The sequence below is a fragment of the Ornithodoros turicata genome, chromosome 9 (assembly GCF_037126465.1).
Source record: "Ornithodoros turicata isolate Travis chromosome 9, ASM3712646v1, whole genome shotgun sequence".
Lineage (NCBI taxonomy): Eukaryota > Metazoa > Arthropoda > Arachnida > Ixodida > Argasidae > Ornithodoros > Ornithodoros turicata.
In genome coordinates this window covers 13,455,096-13,475,423 of record NC_088209.1, presented here as the reverse complement: position 1 = coordinate 13,475,423, position 20,328 = coordinate 13,455,096, and the positions used below count along the sequence as shown (strand labels likewise).

General features: G+C 47.4%; 1 protein-coding gene across 7 annotated transcripts; it reads right to left on the bottom strand.

Moving 5' to 3' along the window:
* Window positions 1–491: 491 nt before the first annotated feature.
* On the bottom strand, window positions 492–19,892 carry LOC135368153 (zinc finger protein 239-like). Of its 7 annotated transcripts, XM_064601277.1 has the most exons (5): window positions 19,099–19,647; window positions 16,752–16,966; window positions 15,827–15,994; window positions 9,754–9,931; window positions 9,045–9,592 (listed from the first exon to the last, which is right to left on the bottom strand). In XM_064601277.1, the coding sequence occupies exons 1-5, from the start codon at window positions 19,119–19,121 to the stop codon at window positions 9,112–9,114; spliced, it is 1,065 nt and encodes a 354-aa protein (XP_064457347.1). In that variant the 5' UTR covers window positions 19,122–19,647; the 3' UTR covers window positions 9,045–9,111. The 7 variants fall into 7 exon arrangements, with proteins under 7 accessions (XP_064457342.1, XP_064457341.1, XP_064457343.1 ...); XM_064601272.1 differs by lacking the exons at window positions 9,045–9,592; window positions 9,754–9,931; window positions 19,099–19,647 and adding exons at window positions 492–1,608; window positions 19,684–19,892; XM_064601271.1 differs by lacking the exons at window positions 9,045–9,592; window positions 9,754–9,931 and adding an exon at window positions 492–1,608.
* Window positions 19,893–20,328: the final 436 nt, after the last annotated feature.

Sequence of the window (20,328 nt, the reverse complement as noted above, 5' to 3'; positions counted from 1 at the left end):
TCAAACTCGCAACCAAAGTCAACATTTCCACGAACGACAGGCACTTGTTTCATCCCACTTTTGATCTTTTTTGTTTTCTCCTTCTGAAGGATACGTACCTTCTGCTTGTCGAAACCCTTAACCAAATGGAAACATCTCTTTTTCATTATATTTTCTTTTGTCGCTTCATTTAATTTAGTTGTTTACTTTTTTCTTGGTTAGTGAGGTGCTACGAATAAAACTACATGGTAAGCATTGGTCATTACAGGAAAAAAGGGGAGGAGGGAACAATACCAGCACACATTCCTTATTAAAGGAGATGTTGGCGGGCAGTTCAGTGACCGTGTAGTAGCATCCTTTTTGTGTTTGTCTTTGCCTTCCCAATACCGAGCACAGGTCAACAAATTCACTCGTGCCGGCCATCACGGGCATCATTCACCATCACGCCATTCACAATGATGTGATGGTGCGCACAGGATGTGATGTATAATGTTGAATGATGGGTCCTGACATGATACTGATTTTGTTATTCAACAAACAGCCATGACGTGATGTGATGCCGAGTTTGACGTTGGACAACACGGTGGAACGTCCACAAGCATGGTGGACGAGAACGGCACTGCAGAGCACGCACTTGTATTCTTTAATTTTTTTTCTGTGCATGTCTGCTTATGGCTGCTGCAGGCTTGTGATACGGCTGAACCATGCAGGACAGACAGGTTGCAACCTACGGCTTCTTACTCGAGTGCGTCTGCTCGTGACGCCGCAGGTTCGTGCTGTGGCTGAACTCTGCGGGACAGGTACTGCACTTGTACGGCTTCTCGCCGGTGTGTGTCCACCTGTGGTACCGCAGCTTCGTCTTCTGGCCGAACCTGGCGGGACAGCGGTCGCACTTGTACGGCTTCTCGCCCGTGTGCGTCTGCTTGTGACGCCGCAGGTCGGCGCTGCTGCTGAACTCTGCGGGACAGAGATCGCACTCGTACGGCTTCTCGCCCGTGTGTCTCATCCTGTGACACCGCAGGTTCGTCCTCTGGCTGAACTCCGCGGGGCAGATGTCGCACTTGTACGGCCTCTCGCCCGTGTGGGTTCGCTTATGAGCCTGCAGGTTTGTGCTGCGGACGAACTCTGCAGGACAGAGGTCGCACTTGTGCGGTTTCTCGCCCGTGTGTATCTTCTTGTGGTGCTGCAGGTTTCTGCTGTGACAGAACTCTGCAGGACAGACGTCACACTTGTATGGCTTCTCCCCCGTGTGTGTCAGCTGGTGGTGCTGCAGGTCAGTGCTGCGGCTGAACTCCGCAAGGCAGACGTCGCACTTGTGCGGCTTCTCAGCCACGTGTGTCCACTTGTGACGTCGCAGGTTCGAGATTCGGCCAAATGCTGCCGTGCAGAGGTCGCATTTGTAAGGCTTCTCTCCCATGTGTGTCCGCTTATGAACCCGCAGGTTCGTGCTGCGGATGAACTCTGCAGGACAGAGGTCGCACTTGTGTGGCTTCTCGCCCGTGTGTATCTTCTTGTGGCGTTGCAGGTTCCTGATGTGACTGAAGTCAGCAGTGCAGACATCACACTTGTATGTCTTCTCGCCCGTGCGTGCCTGCTTGTGAAGCAGCTGGTGCGTGCTCGGCCTGAACTCTGCGGAAAAGATACCAAATCTGTACGTTAGCACTACACTCAGATCAACGGAGCTGCCACATTTGCTTGCGTAATTAACACACTCTGTTGCACAAAAACGTGATGCCATACAGGAAGCACATTAATTTTCGAAAGTTTGAAACTGTGCAGTCCTTGACCATTTTGTTCACAATACATCTGGCTTGGGGACTTTGCGTTGGTTAGTGTCATGTGGAATGGGTCGGTCATGCTCAAGACCTGGACCCAGCTGTTCAACTTGCCGATAGTACTGCAGGGGAAACATTGAATGCATCACTTCCCAGCTGATCTGTGAGAAGCTCCTGCATGTTGGCAAATCACAATGTTTAGTTGAAATTTCAGCCTATACGACGGCTTTCACATGCCACGTCACATCACGTTGGGAGTGTGCCAACTTAGAATATAATAATAACACTTGTGATGTACAAGGTCAAGACCTGGGCCCTAGTGTACAAAATATGTTGGAATAAAGAAAGTACACACATTTGACCACCAGTGTGAAGTGTCTCCACTAGACAACTCACAAGCGCATGGGGCACGACATCTTCTGGCATCGTGGGTAACTGAATTTCCATTCTGTATAACTGCATTTTCTTCCGAAGGACGCTAAGGACATAACACTGCCGTAAGCTCCTAGAAGCACTTCTAAACGTTTTTTTTATACTGTAGTATCTGGTGTGACAAAAACCGTGAGGTGACTCATTATTTCATTTCACCACATTACCCCCAGCAATGGGGTACAGTATCACACTTGGCAACGAAACTCCCCAATCTCCATTAAAATAAAGTTGTCGTTTCTTCCTTCAGAAGATGACCTCACAAAGATCGCGATTCAAGCGATGGAAGAACATGCACATTGATTCCGGAGCAGGGATATCACAAATATCTTGGGACAAAACCGTAGTTCAGTTCCAAAATCCCTGATGTCATGCAATGTTTTGGGACAAAAAGTTCTATTAATTACGCAAGTAGACATGGTACTTAGAAACATCATTTATGGTGTGTTCTATATGTTTGAGTTAATATTGCAAAGCTGAAAAGGCTGTTTAATACGGCTTTTTTCCCATATTCTGCTTGTCATGTTCAGTAACGTAGCATCCTACTGTGCATTACCCAGCCTGCCAGATTTTGTGAGGTAGACCAGATTTTCGAAACTGCACTATTTTTTGTACGTCTCAGCATGCATGGAATCCAGCTCTTTCCTGCAAGCTGAACATCCTGATTTTACTCCAGCATGCCGAGGAACATGCAGGGGAACACGACGGGAACACAAAATTCAATCATTACATCAGAATGTCATTGTACCAGAGTATCTCTATATATGAACTTTTCATTACATATTAAAGGGTGCCCGCAAATTTGGTCGAACGCCGTTTGGTCGAACGCTGTTTGATCGAACGCTACTTGGTCGAAAGCCGTTTGATTGAAAATCGATGGATCGACACCGTTTGTTCGAAAGACTTTTGTGGAAGGGAGTTCAAAGCGTGCGTGAAGTGCGTTGTACGCACCTGTTTTTCTGTGACTTCCGACTCGAGCATACGGAGCAGGCAATCAGTGTCCCCTGCCTTTTTATTCATTTATTGTTTTGCTTTTTTTTCAGCCAAAGAGGGGAGGACCACTGGTTATTTTCAGACTACTGTCACTTACGAACAACACAGCTGAACAGAACAGTGGGGAAGAATTCGACGAACTACACATCTACTAGTACACAGATTGAAGAAAAGTGGCCTCACATTGGAAACAGCCGATAGTCTGCGCTTCTTCTGGGCATCCTTCTCATTGATGGCGGCAAATTTAAAGGAAAAGTTCTCGAACAGGATATAACCATATGTGCGCGAAAGACTACAACGCATCAGACTACAAGCAGACGCTATCACTCCCACCTGACCATTGGACGCTAAGTTCTCTCCGCCACTCCTCATTGGCCTTGTCCAAGTGGCATTTACAGACGGGGAATTCCGGAATGACCTCAACATCCGCCGTCTGCTCTTGCAGAGCATTACATCAAATTACACAGAAACAACTCCACTAATTCGCTTTGCATTCCCGCCCTCATTGATGAACGAGGAGCTAAATAGCACCGTAGTCTTGGAATCGATCGCGACAGATGTGATAGTCCTCTTCAATCGGACTTTTTGAAAAAAGCTAGTCCAAACACTGACCCGCGCAGCTTATTCTAGCGTACGTCGTTTGGTAATAAGACTGGCTTCAACATACGAACAACACTCTTAGTCTTGAGTACCCTGCAAGTTTTACACACTTATGTTGCCATTCAGGAGTATACAAAAATAAGTTCTGTATGCACAGTCCTTTCTAATGCAGGGACAGAACGTTCGTAACTCGTAGATGTAGAGACATCGCTTTACTTTTCGTCCTTTGGACATGGTGTCGATTATTGCAAGTTTCTCATCAGCCGACAATACCTTTAGTTTTCGAACTACACTAATCGCAAAGAACTGTAGGAAACACGTAGAAAAAAAAGTAACGAGAGAGCGACGATGAGATGGATGCACGAACACACATCACATCACATCACATAATTGCATGTGACATCTATGTGACGCACTCTGATGTTGGCATTATTCTCTCCCTCATATGAGGTGTGTCACTCCTCCTTTCTCTCATTTGGGGACCGTCACATGCAGTTGCAAGTGATGCTGCAATAGAGATTTTTTTTTTTTTTTCAGGCTTGTTGTGCAGCTTCGTGACAGAACATGTCACCAAAAGTCGCTTCGTTAAATTGTGCACAGAAATGCGTTGGCCGCAGTGTACATTCAACAGAAATACAATCGAGCCCGTTTACAACTGTACTGGCGGGAATGCGAGATCCCATGGTTATATGCCAGCTTTTGCAAAATTGCCAGTCTGGATTACATCGACAGCAGCAACAAAGCAGAACAGTACAGGTAAAACATCGCTGGACACGCACCTTTTTTGAGAGCACAAAAGCATTTTATCCGACTCTAAATGCGTCGATAGCTTTCCAAGGGACAGCAGAACCACTGGTACCACATGAGGCTCCGCCCCTTTTGAGGTCAATGACTTCGTCCACTGCTCATGATTCAGTGCCGTAGTCATCATCATTTTCAATAAAGCAACTGCACTCTCCATTGCAGCTTGCCTCGTTCACATGTAATTCGCCGACACGTGTTTGGGTGGCGACACGCAAACCTCTGCCAACTCACATTTTAGTACGGCATTTTGCAACGAGGTTTCACACCACTACAAAAACCATCAAGCATGTCCAACTTCGAGTCAAGCCAAGTGCCTTTCCTAATGAAAATGCATCTCAGAACAGCAGACTCGATCGAGCGCACTGCAAACGAGAGAACGATGTGGACAGGAAGCAACCTCCTCTGCTTCTCACGAGCCCCTTCAGAGTTGTGCACCTTGCAACACTGATTGCTGAAGAGCTAAGGTACTGGTACTCTATTTCGTGGGTGCATCCTACCAGGAGAGATAGAAACTGGCATCAGTTTACTGTGAAGACAGTCAAATGCAGTGGCAGTCAGATTGCACGACGATCAGTTGTAGGTCACTGTCAGCAACCTCGAGCACGAGACTTTGTATGCCCCTGTGACATAATTTTCTCCTGCAGCTCATATTTTGAAGGCATGTCTGATAATTCAAACTCTTGATAACTCAATCAAATTTTTGTGGTCCCCAGGTGTTTGCATTAACGGGTGTCTAATGTATGTGAGTTTTAAGCAACCAAAGGCAAGGTGAAGTAGTGGGTTTCCATCTGTACTCTGCGCATTAGCGCATGTTTTTTGGGGTCTCCCAGTTGAGGACACAGAAGGGAGTTCACACCTGTACAGCCTTTTGCTGGTTGCTGGCACTGGTGTGCATCTACATTTGGTCCGACAGGTATCCACGAAGGAAAGCGTAGCACTGAAGAGCCTGAACTTGTACGATGTTTCCGTGTGTGTCCCCTTGTGACACTGCAGGCTCATGCTCTGGCTGAACTCTGAAGGGCGGGGATCCACTTCTAGGGCTTCTTGCCACTGTGTGTCTGTTTGTGACGACACACGTGCGTGCTGAAGCTGAACTTTGTAGGACAGAGATCGCACTTCTGTGGCTCCCTGTGTACTTCAGTGGCCCATGAATGTCGTCTGCTTGTGATTTCGCAGGCTAATGCTCTGGCTGAACTCTCCATGATGGGGATCATGGTAGTGGCTTTGTGCCCATGTGTCTCTGCTTGTGAAGTCGAAGGGTCACGTTCTGTCGGAACTCTGCAGGGCAGACGTCACACTTATACGGCTTCTCATCCGTGTGCGTCTGCTTGTGACGACGCAGATTCGTGCTGTGGATGAACGCTGCACTACAGAGATCGCACTTGTATGGCTTCTCGCCTGCGTGCGCCTGCTTGTGATGTCGCAAGCTCATGTTCTGTCGGAACTCTGCGGGACACAGGTCGCACTTGTACGGCTTCTCGCTCGTGTGCGTCTGCTTGTGACGACGCAGGTATGTGCTGTGGCTGAACTGTGCAGGACAGAGGTCGCACTTGAATGGCTTTTCACCCGTGTGTACCTGTTTGTGGTACCTCAGGTTCGTCCTCTGGCCGTATCTTGCCGGACAGAGATCGCACTTGTACGGCTTCTCGCCCGTGTGTGTCTGCGTGTGACGACGCAGGTCAGTGCTGCAGCAGAACTCTGCGGGACAGAGGTCGCACTTGTACGGCTTCTCGCCCGTGTGTCTCAGCTTGTGGCACCGCAGGTACGTCCCGTGGCTGAACTCCGCACCGCAGATGTCGCACTTGTATGGCTTCTCGCCCGTGTGTGTCCGTTTGTGATCCCTCAAGCTCGTGATCTGGCCAAATGCCGCAGGACAGACGTCGCAATTGTACGGCTTCTCCCCCGTGTGTATCTTCTTGTGACGCCGCAAGTTCTTGCCTTGGCTGAATGCGGCAGGACAGACGTCACACTTGTGCGGCTTCTCGGCCGTGCGGGTCGGCTTGCGACGCCGGAGGCGCGTGCTCTGGCTGGACTCTGCAGAACAGAGACCACATCTGCATATTAGCAGTACGTTAGAGTGTGACAGTAGACCAACAGAGCTGCCACATCTGCTCATAACTAACGAACACCATTACACAAAAATATGAAGCACCATAGAGGGAGCGCATTATTTTTCTATAGTCTCAGCTGTCTGATAAAATTGTTAAAACCCCAGTGCCCAGAACAATTAAAAACAGACACAACACAGAGCACGGATCTTATTTGTTCCGGCCCTGAGGTTTTAGCGATTTTATCGTGTTGTTCCAACCCGCCAATCACCACCAGCAGTCACCGACCATTTCATTCTGGTGCATCTGGCACCGAGATGTTTGTTGACTTTGCATTGGCTAGGGACGTGTGAAATAGGTAAGCTAAGCTGCTAGAGCCAGGGCGCATCGTTTCATCGGGCCTAGCATTTCATAGGAAGCGCCAAATGCACATCTACCATGATTTGCTCACAGATCCTGCGTGAGTCCCAGTCTCAACATTTAGGGGAAATCTTGACTTATCAAGATGGTGTTCACATGCTGCCACGTACTGTTCTCAACGCACCAACGAACATACGGGTAACACCAGTTACGTGCAAGTTAAGGATCTGGACATTAGTGTACAGAACGCAGGGGAATAAAATGTAAAAACGCTAGGCAAGAGGTGCGACCGCACTCGAAAGTCAAAAGGAACTAATGTTTATTCGATGTGGCAATGACAGCGGAAGGGGCCGGGTGCGAGCCCGCCCTGCATGACAGTCGTCATCTGTGTCACTACAGCTAATTCCCCTCCCAAACAACAAGCAATGATCCGGGTATGGCGAGGACAAGAAGAACGAGAGAGAGGGGAAGAGGGAGAGAGAGAAGGGGAGAAAGAAAGAAGGAGGGGGAAAGTAAGGACATGACAAAGTCTGGCGTTTCGTCCAAGTACCCAGGCTCTAGAGGATCAACAGGTTCAGCTGTTACTCCTGCTATCACCCATCGTCAAGAATGTTTCTGTTAACTCCTCATGACAAGGCGGGTGACGGTGTCATTAAAGGGATGCTTTAGACTTCTCTTTGCATTACGTGGCCCGTCTTAGTGATGCCATCTGTGACACGATCAAAGTGCAAGACTTGTAGAGAACGGCTTCGTTTCTTCAGCGGGTACTTTTGATGCACCGCGGGCACCGATGTCTGCGTCTGCCAGAGAACAGCCACCGACAAAGTGATGGTGCAGCCGTCCAGGACCGTGAAGGATGGATCCCACGCGACAAGCAACATGCTACAGAATCTGTCGTTGTCGTGGCTCCCAACCCTCCCGGTTGTCGATTCGCAGTGGATATTCTGTTGACCAGACCACAGAATAACGGCGCGCTTTATTCTGTTGACCAGACCACAAGATTAGTGGTGGCAAAATTCACAATAATGGTGCGTCAGTGGTGTGGCGTAGTGGTTAGCATCCCTGGCTGGTAATCAGAGGGTGCGGGTTCGATTACCGGTGGACTCGTTTTTTTTTTTTTCCTTCGCTCCATGTACCCTTTTATCTCAGGCGCAACATTTGAGTCTTTTTTAGCTACACAGTGAATGTGGACAATATCATGTGGGCATGTTTGGGCTAGCACACAGAAAGAAAAAAAAGTGCTGAATTTTTGCTACGAATAAAGTTAGGTTAGGGCCACAACGCCGTTCTTACGTTCTACATAGAATTAGGTTAGGTAAGGTTGGGTCAGGTTACGTATGGTTAGGCTAGATTAGATTCAGCATGGCATGGCATTTCCTCACACTGGAATAGACCAGTCCACCAGTCCAGTGGCATTTCCCCACACATTTTATGAGGGATCCATATCAAAACGTAGCAAGAGGCACCAAGTTCTCTTTTGTTTTGGTCAGGGAATTCACTTGAAATAGGCAGTGAAAACCTGGAAGTCAGGGAATTTGAAGGCTACAGTTCAGTAGACGCCCTGGTTAATGAATGGGAAAGCTACATATGCACTTTTGTAAAGGAACAAAAACAAGTATGATTGGTGCAAACATGGAACGGTAGAACGTGGTACAAATTAGATTACCATGTTTATCATTTGAAACGTCTTACATACGTCATACATTATGTACATTATATACACTATGTATATGCAGAAGACAAACGATACATCAAGCAACAACTATAGACGGGAAAGCAACAATAAAATATGAGCATAAAATATGAGCTACAAGCCATTACATGAGTCATGTATCACTGTAGAACTGTAGACAAGGGCTAGACAAGGGGCTAGAACAGTAAACAAGGAAAACAAAGCAAAGCGGAAACGCAAGTAACGAGAGGAGCAGGTGGAAACTACGTACACTCACCGTTGAGGTATTCAGTGTGTCAAGAAGCTGACGTGCAACATGGCAATTGAGCACCATGGCGGTGTCGTACACTCAATGGGCATGTTCCGCATCGTTTTCTAAACACATTAAATTCTTCAACAATGAGTGAGAGCATTGCCCCCTGTAGCATTGCAGTGAATAAGATCTTTGTTACTAAGAGGTATTTTTCTTGCGCATTACAATGGTACATTCGTTCCCCTCTCTGAAGCACCGTATCACCTCGAAAAGAACAGATTCGCACAGGCGCTTCTGTTCAATCGGGAGCTCCTCCAACAGCTCAGCGAGATATTTCCCAGCAGAGCTGCGCGGACTAGTCATCTCCGCGAGGCGCAGATCCGTCTCGGTGAAACTTTTGGAGAGCTCCTTAATCGTGGCATCAAAGGTTGCCCACTTGCGTTTCCGGGGATTGCTTTGCGGTGTACGTGATACGCGGGAGGGACTGGCATCTTCTGGTGTGCTGCAGCTTAGCTGCACAGTTGCTGCAGCACCGCTCCCCTCCTCTTCCGTGCAGTCTGCTGGAGGCTGCACTGTTGGTAGCTCAGCGGATGTTGTGCTGCTGCAGCCTGGGCTGTCCAGCCTCTCGGGAAGCGCCACGGCGCTGCTTGCCCGTCTTGTGGACATATTGCGTCTTCCACTATAAATGTATCACACGTGAAATTAAGAGCTAGCTATATGTATGATTTATATATAGGTTATTTCCACCAGCACTGCTCGAACAATGACACCAAATTAAACGCTTTGGAACCTTCATTATTCGATTACTCAACGGCTACTAAAATGGCAACTTTCACTTACGCGTTATGTTCGACGTTGTCCTTCATGAACGTCGTTGCCTGGGAGCATTTCGACTTCACGGCGGTCAGCGCTGTGGGGATGTCTGCCTCCCCTGCCCCACCCCTCTGCCTCGTTGCCTCCTTCAAGCAGCGCCGATACTGGTCGACTAAACCCTTCTGCGTGAGCCTGCATCTGGCCTCTGAACAATAGAAAACCGAAAGTAATTAAGTAGATGCTACCTGGCCTGTATCACCGATATTCTGATATATGTGCGTTAAATATACACGTTTTTCAGGAGCGTAAACAATATATATATTCAGCAACGTACAGCGAAATTACGAAGTATGGGTCACATTAGGAGAGCAATAAAACTTTAGGAACTTACCGTCTTTCCCGCATTGCATCCGCCACGTCTTTCCAAAGTGCTCTGATGGTATTGCAGTTCTTATACCTCTGTCAGACGGGCGCATATACGGCCCTTAAAGTTACGGCATTAAGGAATGGCCGTAAGTTACATACGGCCCTAAGCTCTGGGGAGCTGCCAGACGGTATCTGTGAACGCATTTTGTCGCTGATGTCCACGTCGATAAAGAAGTCTGTGAACGTTTAATGTAACGCAGCGAAGTTACGCTTTTTCTTACTGAAAATGCCCGAAAACAACGTTTTGTTGGTATTTTCAAAATACAACAGCAAACTATATTTGCTTTTAAGTGCTTTGGATATTTTTTTTGAGTGGCGTCTGACTTTTTGGTTGCAGACAACACGGTGCAATGCCGCGTGCAGTGGTTCGAGGGTGTAACTACAAACGTAGCTCTTGTACAGATGGGATAAAAAGTGAAGCAAAGTGCAGAAACGCCAGAAAAACACGAAAAAAAAAAAATAAGGAACGGTGACAATATTACGTCAGGTAAAAAGCATTTTATTTCGAATTGAATTAAATGTGCTAAATCCTGTTTATGGTGTGCTTGGGCAGTTTCGATGGAATGCCATAGACTGTCTTGCGGGAACGCCGTTGCCCTTCTACCTCAGTTTTGCAACAAAGGCCTTATTGCTGACCGTCTGGCAAGAAGTTAATGACAGTATGCATTTACGGCCGTGACCGTTCAGGCCGTATATGTGCCCGTCTGAGGGGGGTATTATGCTCTCAATGCTTCTTTCCCCACCGCCCTCCTCGCTCACTGCCCTTTCTCACTTTCTCCGTCCTTCCTCACGCCGTCAAATCCAGCGGAAATTGCCAAGCGGCAGGCAACACTTTGCAGCGACACGCCACAAATATCTACTCCGAGCGGATACACGATTTTGAAGTCGCGACAGAGCTTTCCTGTCAATGGACAGGGGGCGCAGCCGTCGTTGCTGTCGCTTGTCGCGTGTAATGGGATCCGCCCTTGAGGTGAGCGTGTGGGAAAAAGACTCGGATGAAGATCGGTACTTTGCAGCCGCATTTCCAGCAAAGAGGCAACAGAGAGTGCGCACAAACTGAGGGACCTAGGTACCCAGAACGGCATAGGTGGGCATTTTGGTGAAACCTCACTCGCCCTCACCCTCACGACCCTCACGGGCTCATGCCCTCACTCGCCCTCACCCTCACCCCCTCACAAGCACAGGCCCTCACTCGCCCTCACCCTTACGGCCCTCACAGGCACATGCCCTCAATCGCCCTCACACTCACCGCCCTCACCCTCACGGCACTCACAAACGCAAGCCCTGAGGGTCTTACCCTCATAAGGTCTCCTGTGAGTGCACTCATGAGGTCTGAGGGGCGCCAAGTCTCTGTGAGTGAAGTCACTGGTGAGGCCTGAGGTGTGTGAGGTCAGTATGAGGGCATTCAGAAATGAGGTCAAATGACGCATACCAGACGTGTGCAAATTAAATTATGAAGGCATTGATGATATGGTTCCAGCGACACAACCACCGGCTGTGTACTTTAAAGGGCTGGTGTGCACGTATTTAGCAATTTCGTCTACGTCGCGCTGGGAACACACCAAAGCGTCCTGAGCTGACTGATTACTTCATGATATGGTTCCAGCGACCCAACTACTGGCATGGTGCACTTTGAAGGGCTGGTGTGCCCGTTTTTAGCAATTTCGTCTACGTCGCACTGGGAACACAGCAAAGCCTCCTGAACTGACTGATTACATGGCGATATGGTTCCAGCGACCCATCTAGAGGCAGGGTGCACTTTAAAGGGCTGGTGTGCACGTTTTTACAAATTTAGTCGATGTCGCGCTGGGAACACAGCAAAGCGTCCTGAGCTGACTGATTACTTGGTGATATGGTTCCAGTGACCGAACTACCGGCAGGGTGCACTTTAAAGGGCTGGTGTGCACGTTTTTATAAATTTAGTCTATGTCGCGCTGGGAACACAGCAAAGCGTCCTGAGCTGACTGATTACTTTGTGATATGGTTCCAGTGACCCAACTACCGGCAGGGTGCACTTTGAAGGGCTGGTGTGCCTGTTTTTAGCAATTCCGTCTACGTCGCACTGGGAACACAGCAAAGCGTCCTGAGCTGACTGATTACTTGGCGATATGGTTCCAGCGACCCATCTACAGGCAGGGTGCACTTTAAAGGGCTGGTGTGCACGTTTTTACAAATTTAGTCTATGTCGCGCTGGGAACACAGCAAAGCGTCCTGAGCTGACTGATTACTTGGCGATATGGTTCCAGTGACCCAACTACCGGCAGGGTGCACTTTGAAGGGCTGGTGTGCACGTTTTTATAAATTTAGTCTATGTCGCGCTGGGAACACAGCAAAGCGTCCTGAGCTGACTGATTACTTTGTGATATGGTTCCAGTGACCCAACTACCGGCAGGGTGCACTTTGAAGGGCTGGTGTGCCTGTTTTTAGCAATTCCGTCTACGTCGCACTGGGAACACAGCAAAGCGTCCTGAGCTGACTGATTACTTGGCGATATGGTTCCAGCGACCCATCTACAGGCAGGGTGCACTTTAAAGGGCTGGTGTGCACGTTTTTACAAATTTAGTCTATGTCGCGCTGGGAACACAGCAAAGCGTCCTGAGCTGACTGATTACTTGGCGATATGGTTCCAGCGACCCAACTACAGGCAGGGTGCACTTTAAAGGGCTGGTGTGCACGTTTTTACAAATTTAGTCTATGTCGCGCTGGGAACACAGCAAAGCGTCCTGAGCTGACTGATTACTTGGTGATATGGTTCCAGTGACCGAACTACCGGCAGGGTGCACTTTAAAGGGCTGGTGTGCACGTTTTTATAAATTTAGTCTATGTCGCGCTGGGAACATAGCAAAGCGTCCTGAGCTGACTGATTACTTTGTAATATGGTTCCAGTGACCCAACTACCGGCAGGGTGCACTTTGAAGGGCTGGTGTGCCCGTTTTTAGCAATTTCGTCTACGTCGCACTGGGAACACAGCAAAGCGTCCTGAGCTGACTGATTACTTGGCGATATGGTTCCAGCGACCCATCTACAGGCAGGGTGCACTTTAAAGGGCTGGTGTGCACGTTTTTACAAATTTAGTCTATGTCGCGCTGGGAACACAGCAAAGCGTCCTGAGCTGACTGATTACTTGGCGATATGGTTCCAGCGACCCAACTACAGGCAGGGTGCACTTTAAAGCGCTGGTGTGCACGTTTTTACAAATTTAGTCTATGTCGCGCTGGGAACACAGCAAAGCGTCCTGAGCTGACTGATTACTTGGTGATATGGTTCCAGTGACCGAACTACCGGCAGTGTGCACTTTAAAGGGCTGGTGTGCCCGTTTTTAGCAATTTCGCGTACATCGCGCTGGGAACAGAACAAAGTCTACAGAGCTGACTGATTACTTCGTGATATGGTTCCAGCGACCCAACGACCGGCAGGGTGCACTTTGAAGGCGCTGGTGTGCCCGTTTTTAGCAATTTCGTCTACGTCGCACTGGGAACACAGCAAAGGGCTTTCACGCACAGGGCTTTCAGAGGCGAGTTTCTCACCCTGACGGGAGGAAGTCACGTTCCACGTGACTTGCCGACGCCACTCGCTCAAACGTCGCCCACCTACGCATTGCTGATGAAGGCCCAATAAGGCCGAAACAGCTGTCCAATGCTGGTGTGGCGACGTTTGGGACTTATAAACATATGTTCAACGTGCAGCCAAAGAGCCTATGCTATTTTTTTTTCACTTAATACTTTACTGGCTTCGCACAGGGCTTTCAGAGGTGAGTTTCTCACCCTGACGGGAGGAAGTCACGTTCCACGTGACCTGCCGACGCCACTCGCTCAAACGTCGCCCACCTACGCATTGCTGATGAAGGCCCAATAAGGCCGAAACAGCTGTCCAATGCTGGTGTGGCGACGTTTGGGACTTATAAACACATGTTCAACGTGCAGCCAAAGAGCCTATGCTATTTTTTTTTCACTTAATACTTTACTGGCTTCGCACAGGGCTTTCAGAGGTGAGTTTCTCACCCTGACGGGAGGAAGTCACGTTCCACGTGACTTGCCGACGCCACTCGCTCAAACGTCGCCCACCTACGCATTGCTGATGAAGGCCCAATAAGGCCGAAACAGCTGTCCAATGCTGGTGTGGCGACGTTTGGGACTTATAAACACATGTTCAACGTGCAGCCAAAGAGCCTATGCTTTTTTTTTTCACTTAATACTTTACTGGCTTCGCACAGGGCTTTCAGAGGTGAGTTTCTCACCCTGACGGGAGGAAGTCACGTTCCACGTGACTTGCCGACGCCACTCGCTCAAACGTCGCCCACCTATGCATTGCTGATGAAGGCCCAATAAGGCCGAAACAGCTGTCCAATGCTGGTGTGGCGACGTTTGGGACTTATAAACACATGTTCAACGTGCAGCCAAAGAGCCTATGCTTTTTTTTTTCACTTAATACTTTACTGGCTTCGCACAGGGCTTTCAGAGGTGAGTTTCTCACCCTGACGGGAGGAAGTCACGTTCCACGTGACTTGCCGACGCCACTCGCTCAAACGTCGCCCACCTACGCATTGCTGATGAAGGCCCAATAAGGCCGAAACAGCTGTCCAATGCTGGTGTGGCGACGTTTGGGACTTATAAACATATGTTCAACGTGCAGCCAAAGAGCCTATGCTATTTTTTTTTCACTTGGCCGATCATGGCGATCCATAGTCAAGAAAGGTGGTGTTTGCCGATCCGAAGTGAAATTCGACTTAAACAGAAGAAAAATGTCGCCTGGGACGAAACATTTGTTCGGCTCAGCCATGATTTCGACTTGTTCTTAAACGGCGTTTGACTTAATGAGATTTTACTGTATTTGGTTATTGTGCGGTGCCGCTTATAGGGCGGATTTTCGGCAGCCAAGCGACATATGTTATAGGCGGTCTTCAGTGTACATTGAGAAGCTTGTTAGTGAAAATGGTTAAAAATTGGGCGGTTCGGTATTTCATGGTTCAAAAGCGATAAAACCCCCGAATCTGCGACTGTCCGAGACTGTGCTGTGTAGTTGCGTCGTCCTTTGATTTGTTTCCCGGCACTGGGGTTTTATCGCTTTTAAGGCTTGTTAGTGAAGGCTTGCAAACAGATATTTAGGTAGCTTCATCGGATTGTAAAGTCATTCTGTTCAATAAAATGATCACAAAGCTTTGTGCGCTCTGTTATAGACGTTGCAGATCGACTGCATGCCGTCTGTATCTCGTCGTCTGTATCTGTTGTGCGCCTGTTTGCGCCTCCCGGTGGCTGAACGAGGGTGGAACAGAACCCAAATCGTACAGAAGGAACGTTACAAGTGGCACGTGAACTTGAGAAATGAATTTAATGCCATAGGATGAAAATTTTCAATTTGACAACAAAGGCATGCTCGTGCTGAGATCGCGTTTGAGTGTGTGTAGATACCTGTCTCAAGATCTGAAAACATGCTCCGGCGCGACCTCAACTTTGCTCTCATATTCGCTTCGGCTCAGACAATGAAAGAATAATCACCATGGAAACGGGCCCTCACAGATGCTGATGAGAACGCTGAGAATTTCCGTCATACCCTTTCTTCTTTTTTGTTCGTGCCACTGTCACTCAGCCTTTGTTGGCTCTATTTATTTATTTATTTACGATACCCTCAAAGCTTATTAGCATTAGATATAGATTAGATATTGATCAGCCCTTACCAATAGACGTGTCACCTTGTGATGCTGAGTCGTGGCTCTGTCCCGCGCTGTCCTGCCCAGCCAAAATCACGGCATTGTAAGGTTCCGTCGTTGCTACCAAGAGGCCATGTTCATCCGAAGGTGTGTCTTGATGTTCTTTTTTAATGTGGCCCAGCCCAGCTGTCATCCCTGATGTAAAACAAAAAGGGAGATCAGAAACTGCATTGCAAAGCTCAAAAGTGAAAGTTGTAACTCATATCTGTGCATAATCCATATAAACATATCATACAGCCTTGCATGGAATACTGCGTTGTTATAAGGCATGAAACATACGACATATTCTTCAAGATCATTCTGTAGACCGTCACTGTTTCAGTAGTACGGTACATAAGTGTACAGAATCTTGCCTATGGTATGTCATTGAGGAACATTTCCGTAAACATTCAGCGAACGAGTACACAGTTCACCGAAGTCTTACTAATGACATTCATCTGGAACATCACCTAGACACATTTACCATTGGAGTATGTAGTTTACTGATATCTTAGTATCACATGTTCCTTGGGAACCTGCCATAAAATCAGAGAAGGTGAGATAGTACATGAGAGCAGGAACCGATTACGGTACTGCATAAATAATGTAACCAGGTTAAGTCACAGGGTATGTGAATGAAGTTCCGAAGTTCCTTTGGAAAAGTAAGGGTTTAGTAAAAATGGTCCCAGGAGTAATCGTCCCCGGAAAAGTAGTTTTCGTCAAACGTCACTGTCAAACTAAGCAGCGGGCCCAGCTGGGGGAAGCCCCCAACCGCACAGTGAACTATCAAAAATGTCCTAACGTAAAAACTGTAAAACTTACCTAGAACTCGCTTCTAGCCTAGGTTCCCACCGGGGACATTTTCTCTGGGGACGATTTTTCCGCATCCCAAAAAGTTTACGAAACACTTTACCGTCGGAACCGCCTCCTAGCGGAGACTCGCTGCAGTGCTGTTCCAGAACCTGGCTCTGCTCTGGCAGGCATTCAGTGTCGCAAGGTTCCGATTTTACTGTTGCGAGTCGACTGCTGAAATCCACTGTGGATGGCTGCATTTCTCCGAGTTGTGAACCAGAAGGGTTGGAACATGATGACTCGAACATGCTTGTATCTCTTTGCTTGTTGCCTAGCCTTGTAAATAATTAAAAAAAAGGTAGGATCAGAAATCAAAAAGTGCTGTCACACATATGATCACAGAATGTGGAACAAGTCCAAAAGCTATACAGGGTGGGTGCAGATAAAGTAGCCCCACATTTTTGCACATAGCGCATTTCCTGCATGCCGTACGAACGCGCACAGTGCACCGCCCAAAAGTGCATTTATGCGATGAAAATCGAGAAAAGAATCGTGGTAACCAAACTCTCCGCAATACAATGGTTAGCAACGCAAACTTCGCTCCATGTATTTCCAATAGGTCATGGCAGTGTAGCACAGTTTCATCCAGAGTTCGAGGTAACTCGTTACTGTAACTAAGTTCCTTTTTTTTGGTAACTTGTAACTTAACTCGGTACTTTTGCGCCATGGTAACTTTCAGAGGAACTCGTTCCTTTTTCAGGTAACTTTGCCAAAGCACATTAAGTTAAGTTTGAAGTCACTTTTAATTCGCTTTTCACTCACGTGCACATATTTTCTTGCTTTCTCTCCGGTTCTGTCATGGCATTTTTTGCCATAAAACGTGGTATTCGATCAATGACAGTATTTTATTCGGGAAGTAAGAACTGCTGAAATGAAGCTGAACCATTGTGCGCCCACAGGGAGTAAGATGCAAAGCGTTCGAATAGAGCTCTACCAGAGAGCTGTCATCATGACGTTGGTAAACACACTGAAACCGAAACAAATCGGAAGGAGAGGACTGGGTTCCAAGAACGGGCACTTGTGCACTGCCTCCTATTGAAAGAAAAGTACATTAAAAAAAAAGAACTTCACCACATAGCACGCTCCTAGCCAACCATCATCTCGAATGATATCGTTATCTTCCCTGATTTGTTGAAAATGGGAGGCGTACGCCTTTTCCGCGACAATTATGAACAGCATAGGTGTCCTAAAAAACACGTACGCCTCCCGTTTTCAACAAATCAGGGCAGATAACGGTATCATTTGAGATAATGGTTGGCTAAGAGCGTGCTATGCGGTGAAGTTCATTTTTAAGAGTGTAGGACCGAAGGTTGCGTCCAAGAAAGCGTAGTTCAACTCTTATTTGTTCAACTTCTTTGTTCTTGTAGTTCAACTCTTGTTCAACCAAATTTGTGGCACTGTCGAACACTATGACGTCATTTGCTCGCAAACAGGGAGAGGTATATTGTTGGATATAAGCGAAGACGATCTAAGTGTGTTGCATTCCTCCGCAGGTAACTCAAGGTCTAACTCAACTGCTCACGCGCACTGCACCTGCTTAATGCTATTTTGTGCGAGAAGTAACTTGGAAGTAACTAGTTATCTTTTTGGGTAACTCAGTAACTGCGAGTTACATTTCAGCCTGAAGAACTTCGTTATTAACTTAGTTACATTTTTCACACAGTAACTCAACTCGTAACGAGTTCTTTTTGACGGGTAACTTCTCAATCTGCGGTTTCATCGCCCTACCATTGGGGGTGCCATCCACACAGAAACAAAAAGATCTGGTACACCTAGCAATAGCTAGACGCAACTGTGCATTGACCGCCATATTGACGGCAATCAGGATGCATGGAAAGCAACGTTTCCATTGATAACTTCTTTGCTTATGTGGAGTTTTGTTACTAAGATTTTTTTGTGTTTTCATCTAATAAATGTGTCATGCCGACTAACCGGAAGTTCGTGCAGTAAACAGGGAACACCATACATGCATAAAGGTGAAGCTACTTTATCTGCACCCACCCTGTATGTTACAGCTAGTTCAAGACTAGGTTCGTTCAGCTTCGCCTTGCAAGATTTTGGGCCCAGTTTTACCAGCGCCGATTAATATTTGAACCGAGATCAACAGTCCCTTAACTGGAATTTAGCGCTTCACTCTGCTTAGGGAGTTATTGGCACTGAAACATTCATCACGTCACCAACCAATATTTGTAAAAAGGATTTGAGTGTTAACTTTAAGTTTTAGCAACCCTTGATCTTGGTTCAAGTGTTAACCGGCGTTGGTGAAACCGGGCCTGAGAGACAGTGAGTTGAAGCATCATGTTATATTCTTGTGTATGTTATATTCTTGAAATGTGGCCCAAGTTCGTCGGAAGTGAATGTGGCAATCGTCGAAAAAGGCAGACAGCGGCAGGATCTGAACAACGCACCAAAACGGTTCCGCCGTGCTCATCGAAAATCACCAGTCTGCGCGGTCCCGCACCTTTCCAAGCGATAAAGGGAATGAAGAAGCTGACGAGCAGAGTCAGCAAGGTCGGTTGTGCACCTTGCACGAGTAGACTTCGATGACAGTGATGGAGTCACAAGTGTGGTAAGAAACAGAACGTCGCGCTTCTTTAAGTAATATTTTCAACATTCGGCATTGCATCTGAGTTTGCCTCCATGTAGGCCTGAAAAGCCTGAGACGAAAAGCGCGTTTTTTTACTTTTGGCTAGGTGGCGCCCAATCAAAGCTGTCAAAGCCACATGAAAAGCCACCACAAGCATAGGCCACAAGCCAAAAAGGGCAAAAGCCAATATCTAGTCCATAACGTTTCGGGTTTCGGTTTCACAATAGTAGGGTCTTACTTTTTCGTACTCAACCTGGTTCTGCCCGAGTGCTCCCTCCCCAATCAGTTTCGGACCCGTTCGCGCTAAGCTCGATCTGTAGCAATGTGCACACGTATGGTGAAATAAACTATTAAGGCGTTTATGATTACCCACTTAAATCGCGCCCAATCTTTTGCTAGCACCTACCGTTCCGCGAAGTCTGTTCAAGATGGCCGGTTCCCCCGACGTCTCACTTGTGACCCGAAGGGAACGCGCATGGCAATCTCGGAACATCTGCTGGACCGGTTTCAATCCGAGGGGGACGAATATTTGCAATCAATCATCACGGGATGAAACCTGGATACAATCATTTCGCCTCAGAGAGTATGGAATGGCAACATGTATATAGAGGGTGTCCCAGTTAACTGCGAACATATTCAAAATATATATGACACTTTTTCCAAGATGAAATCGATTGCAATATAGCATATGCTGAAGGGCACTCCTTAGGGAGGGCATGAGCAAAGTCCTAGGAGAATGCCTTAATTAGCTTTCATTCATTAACTTTTTAAATATAAAAGCTAGGAAGCTGTTCCAATCAGAACATCTGTTCCTTTCGGTCACCTGATATCGTAGCCGTTTTCAGAACAAAAATCCGTTCGATAGATCGCCCGCAAAAGATTCGTGAAGGAACGATATTTTTTCTTTATTTTGTTCATTGCACATCTTCGGAGAGTTCGGAGACGCGCATTTCCTTCGTCCCCAACATGAGGGGGAATGGCACAGTGCCGCCTCATGCGTCGAAAATGAGCTTTAATTTGCGGAAACAAAACAAAAGCGAATGTATCGGGT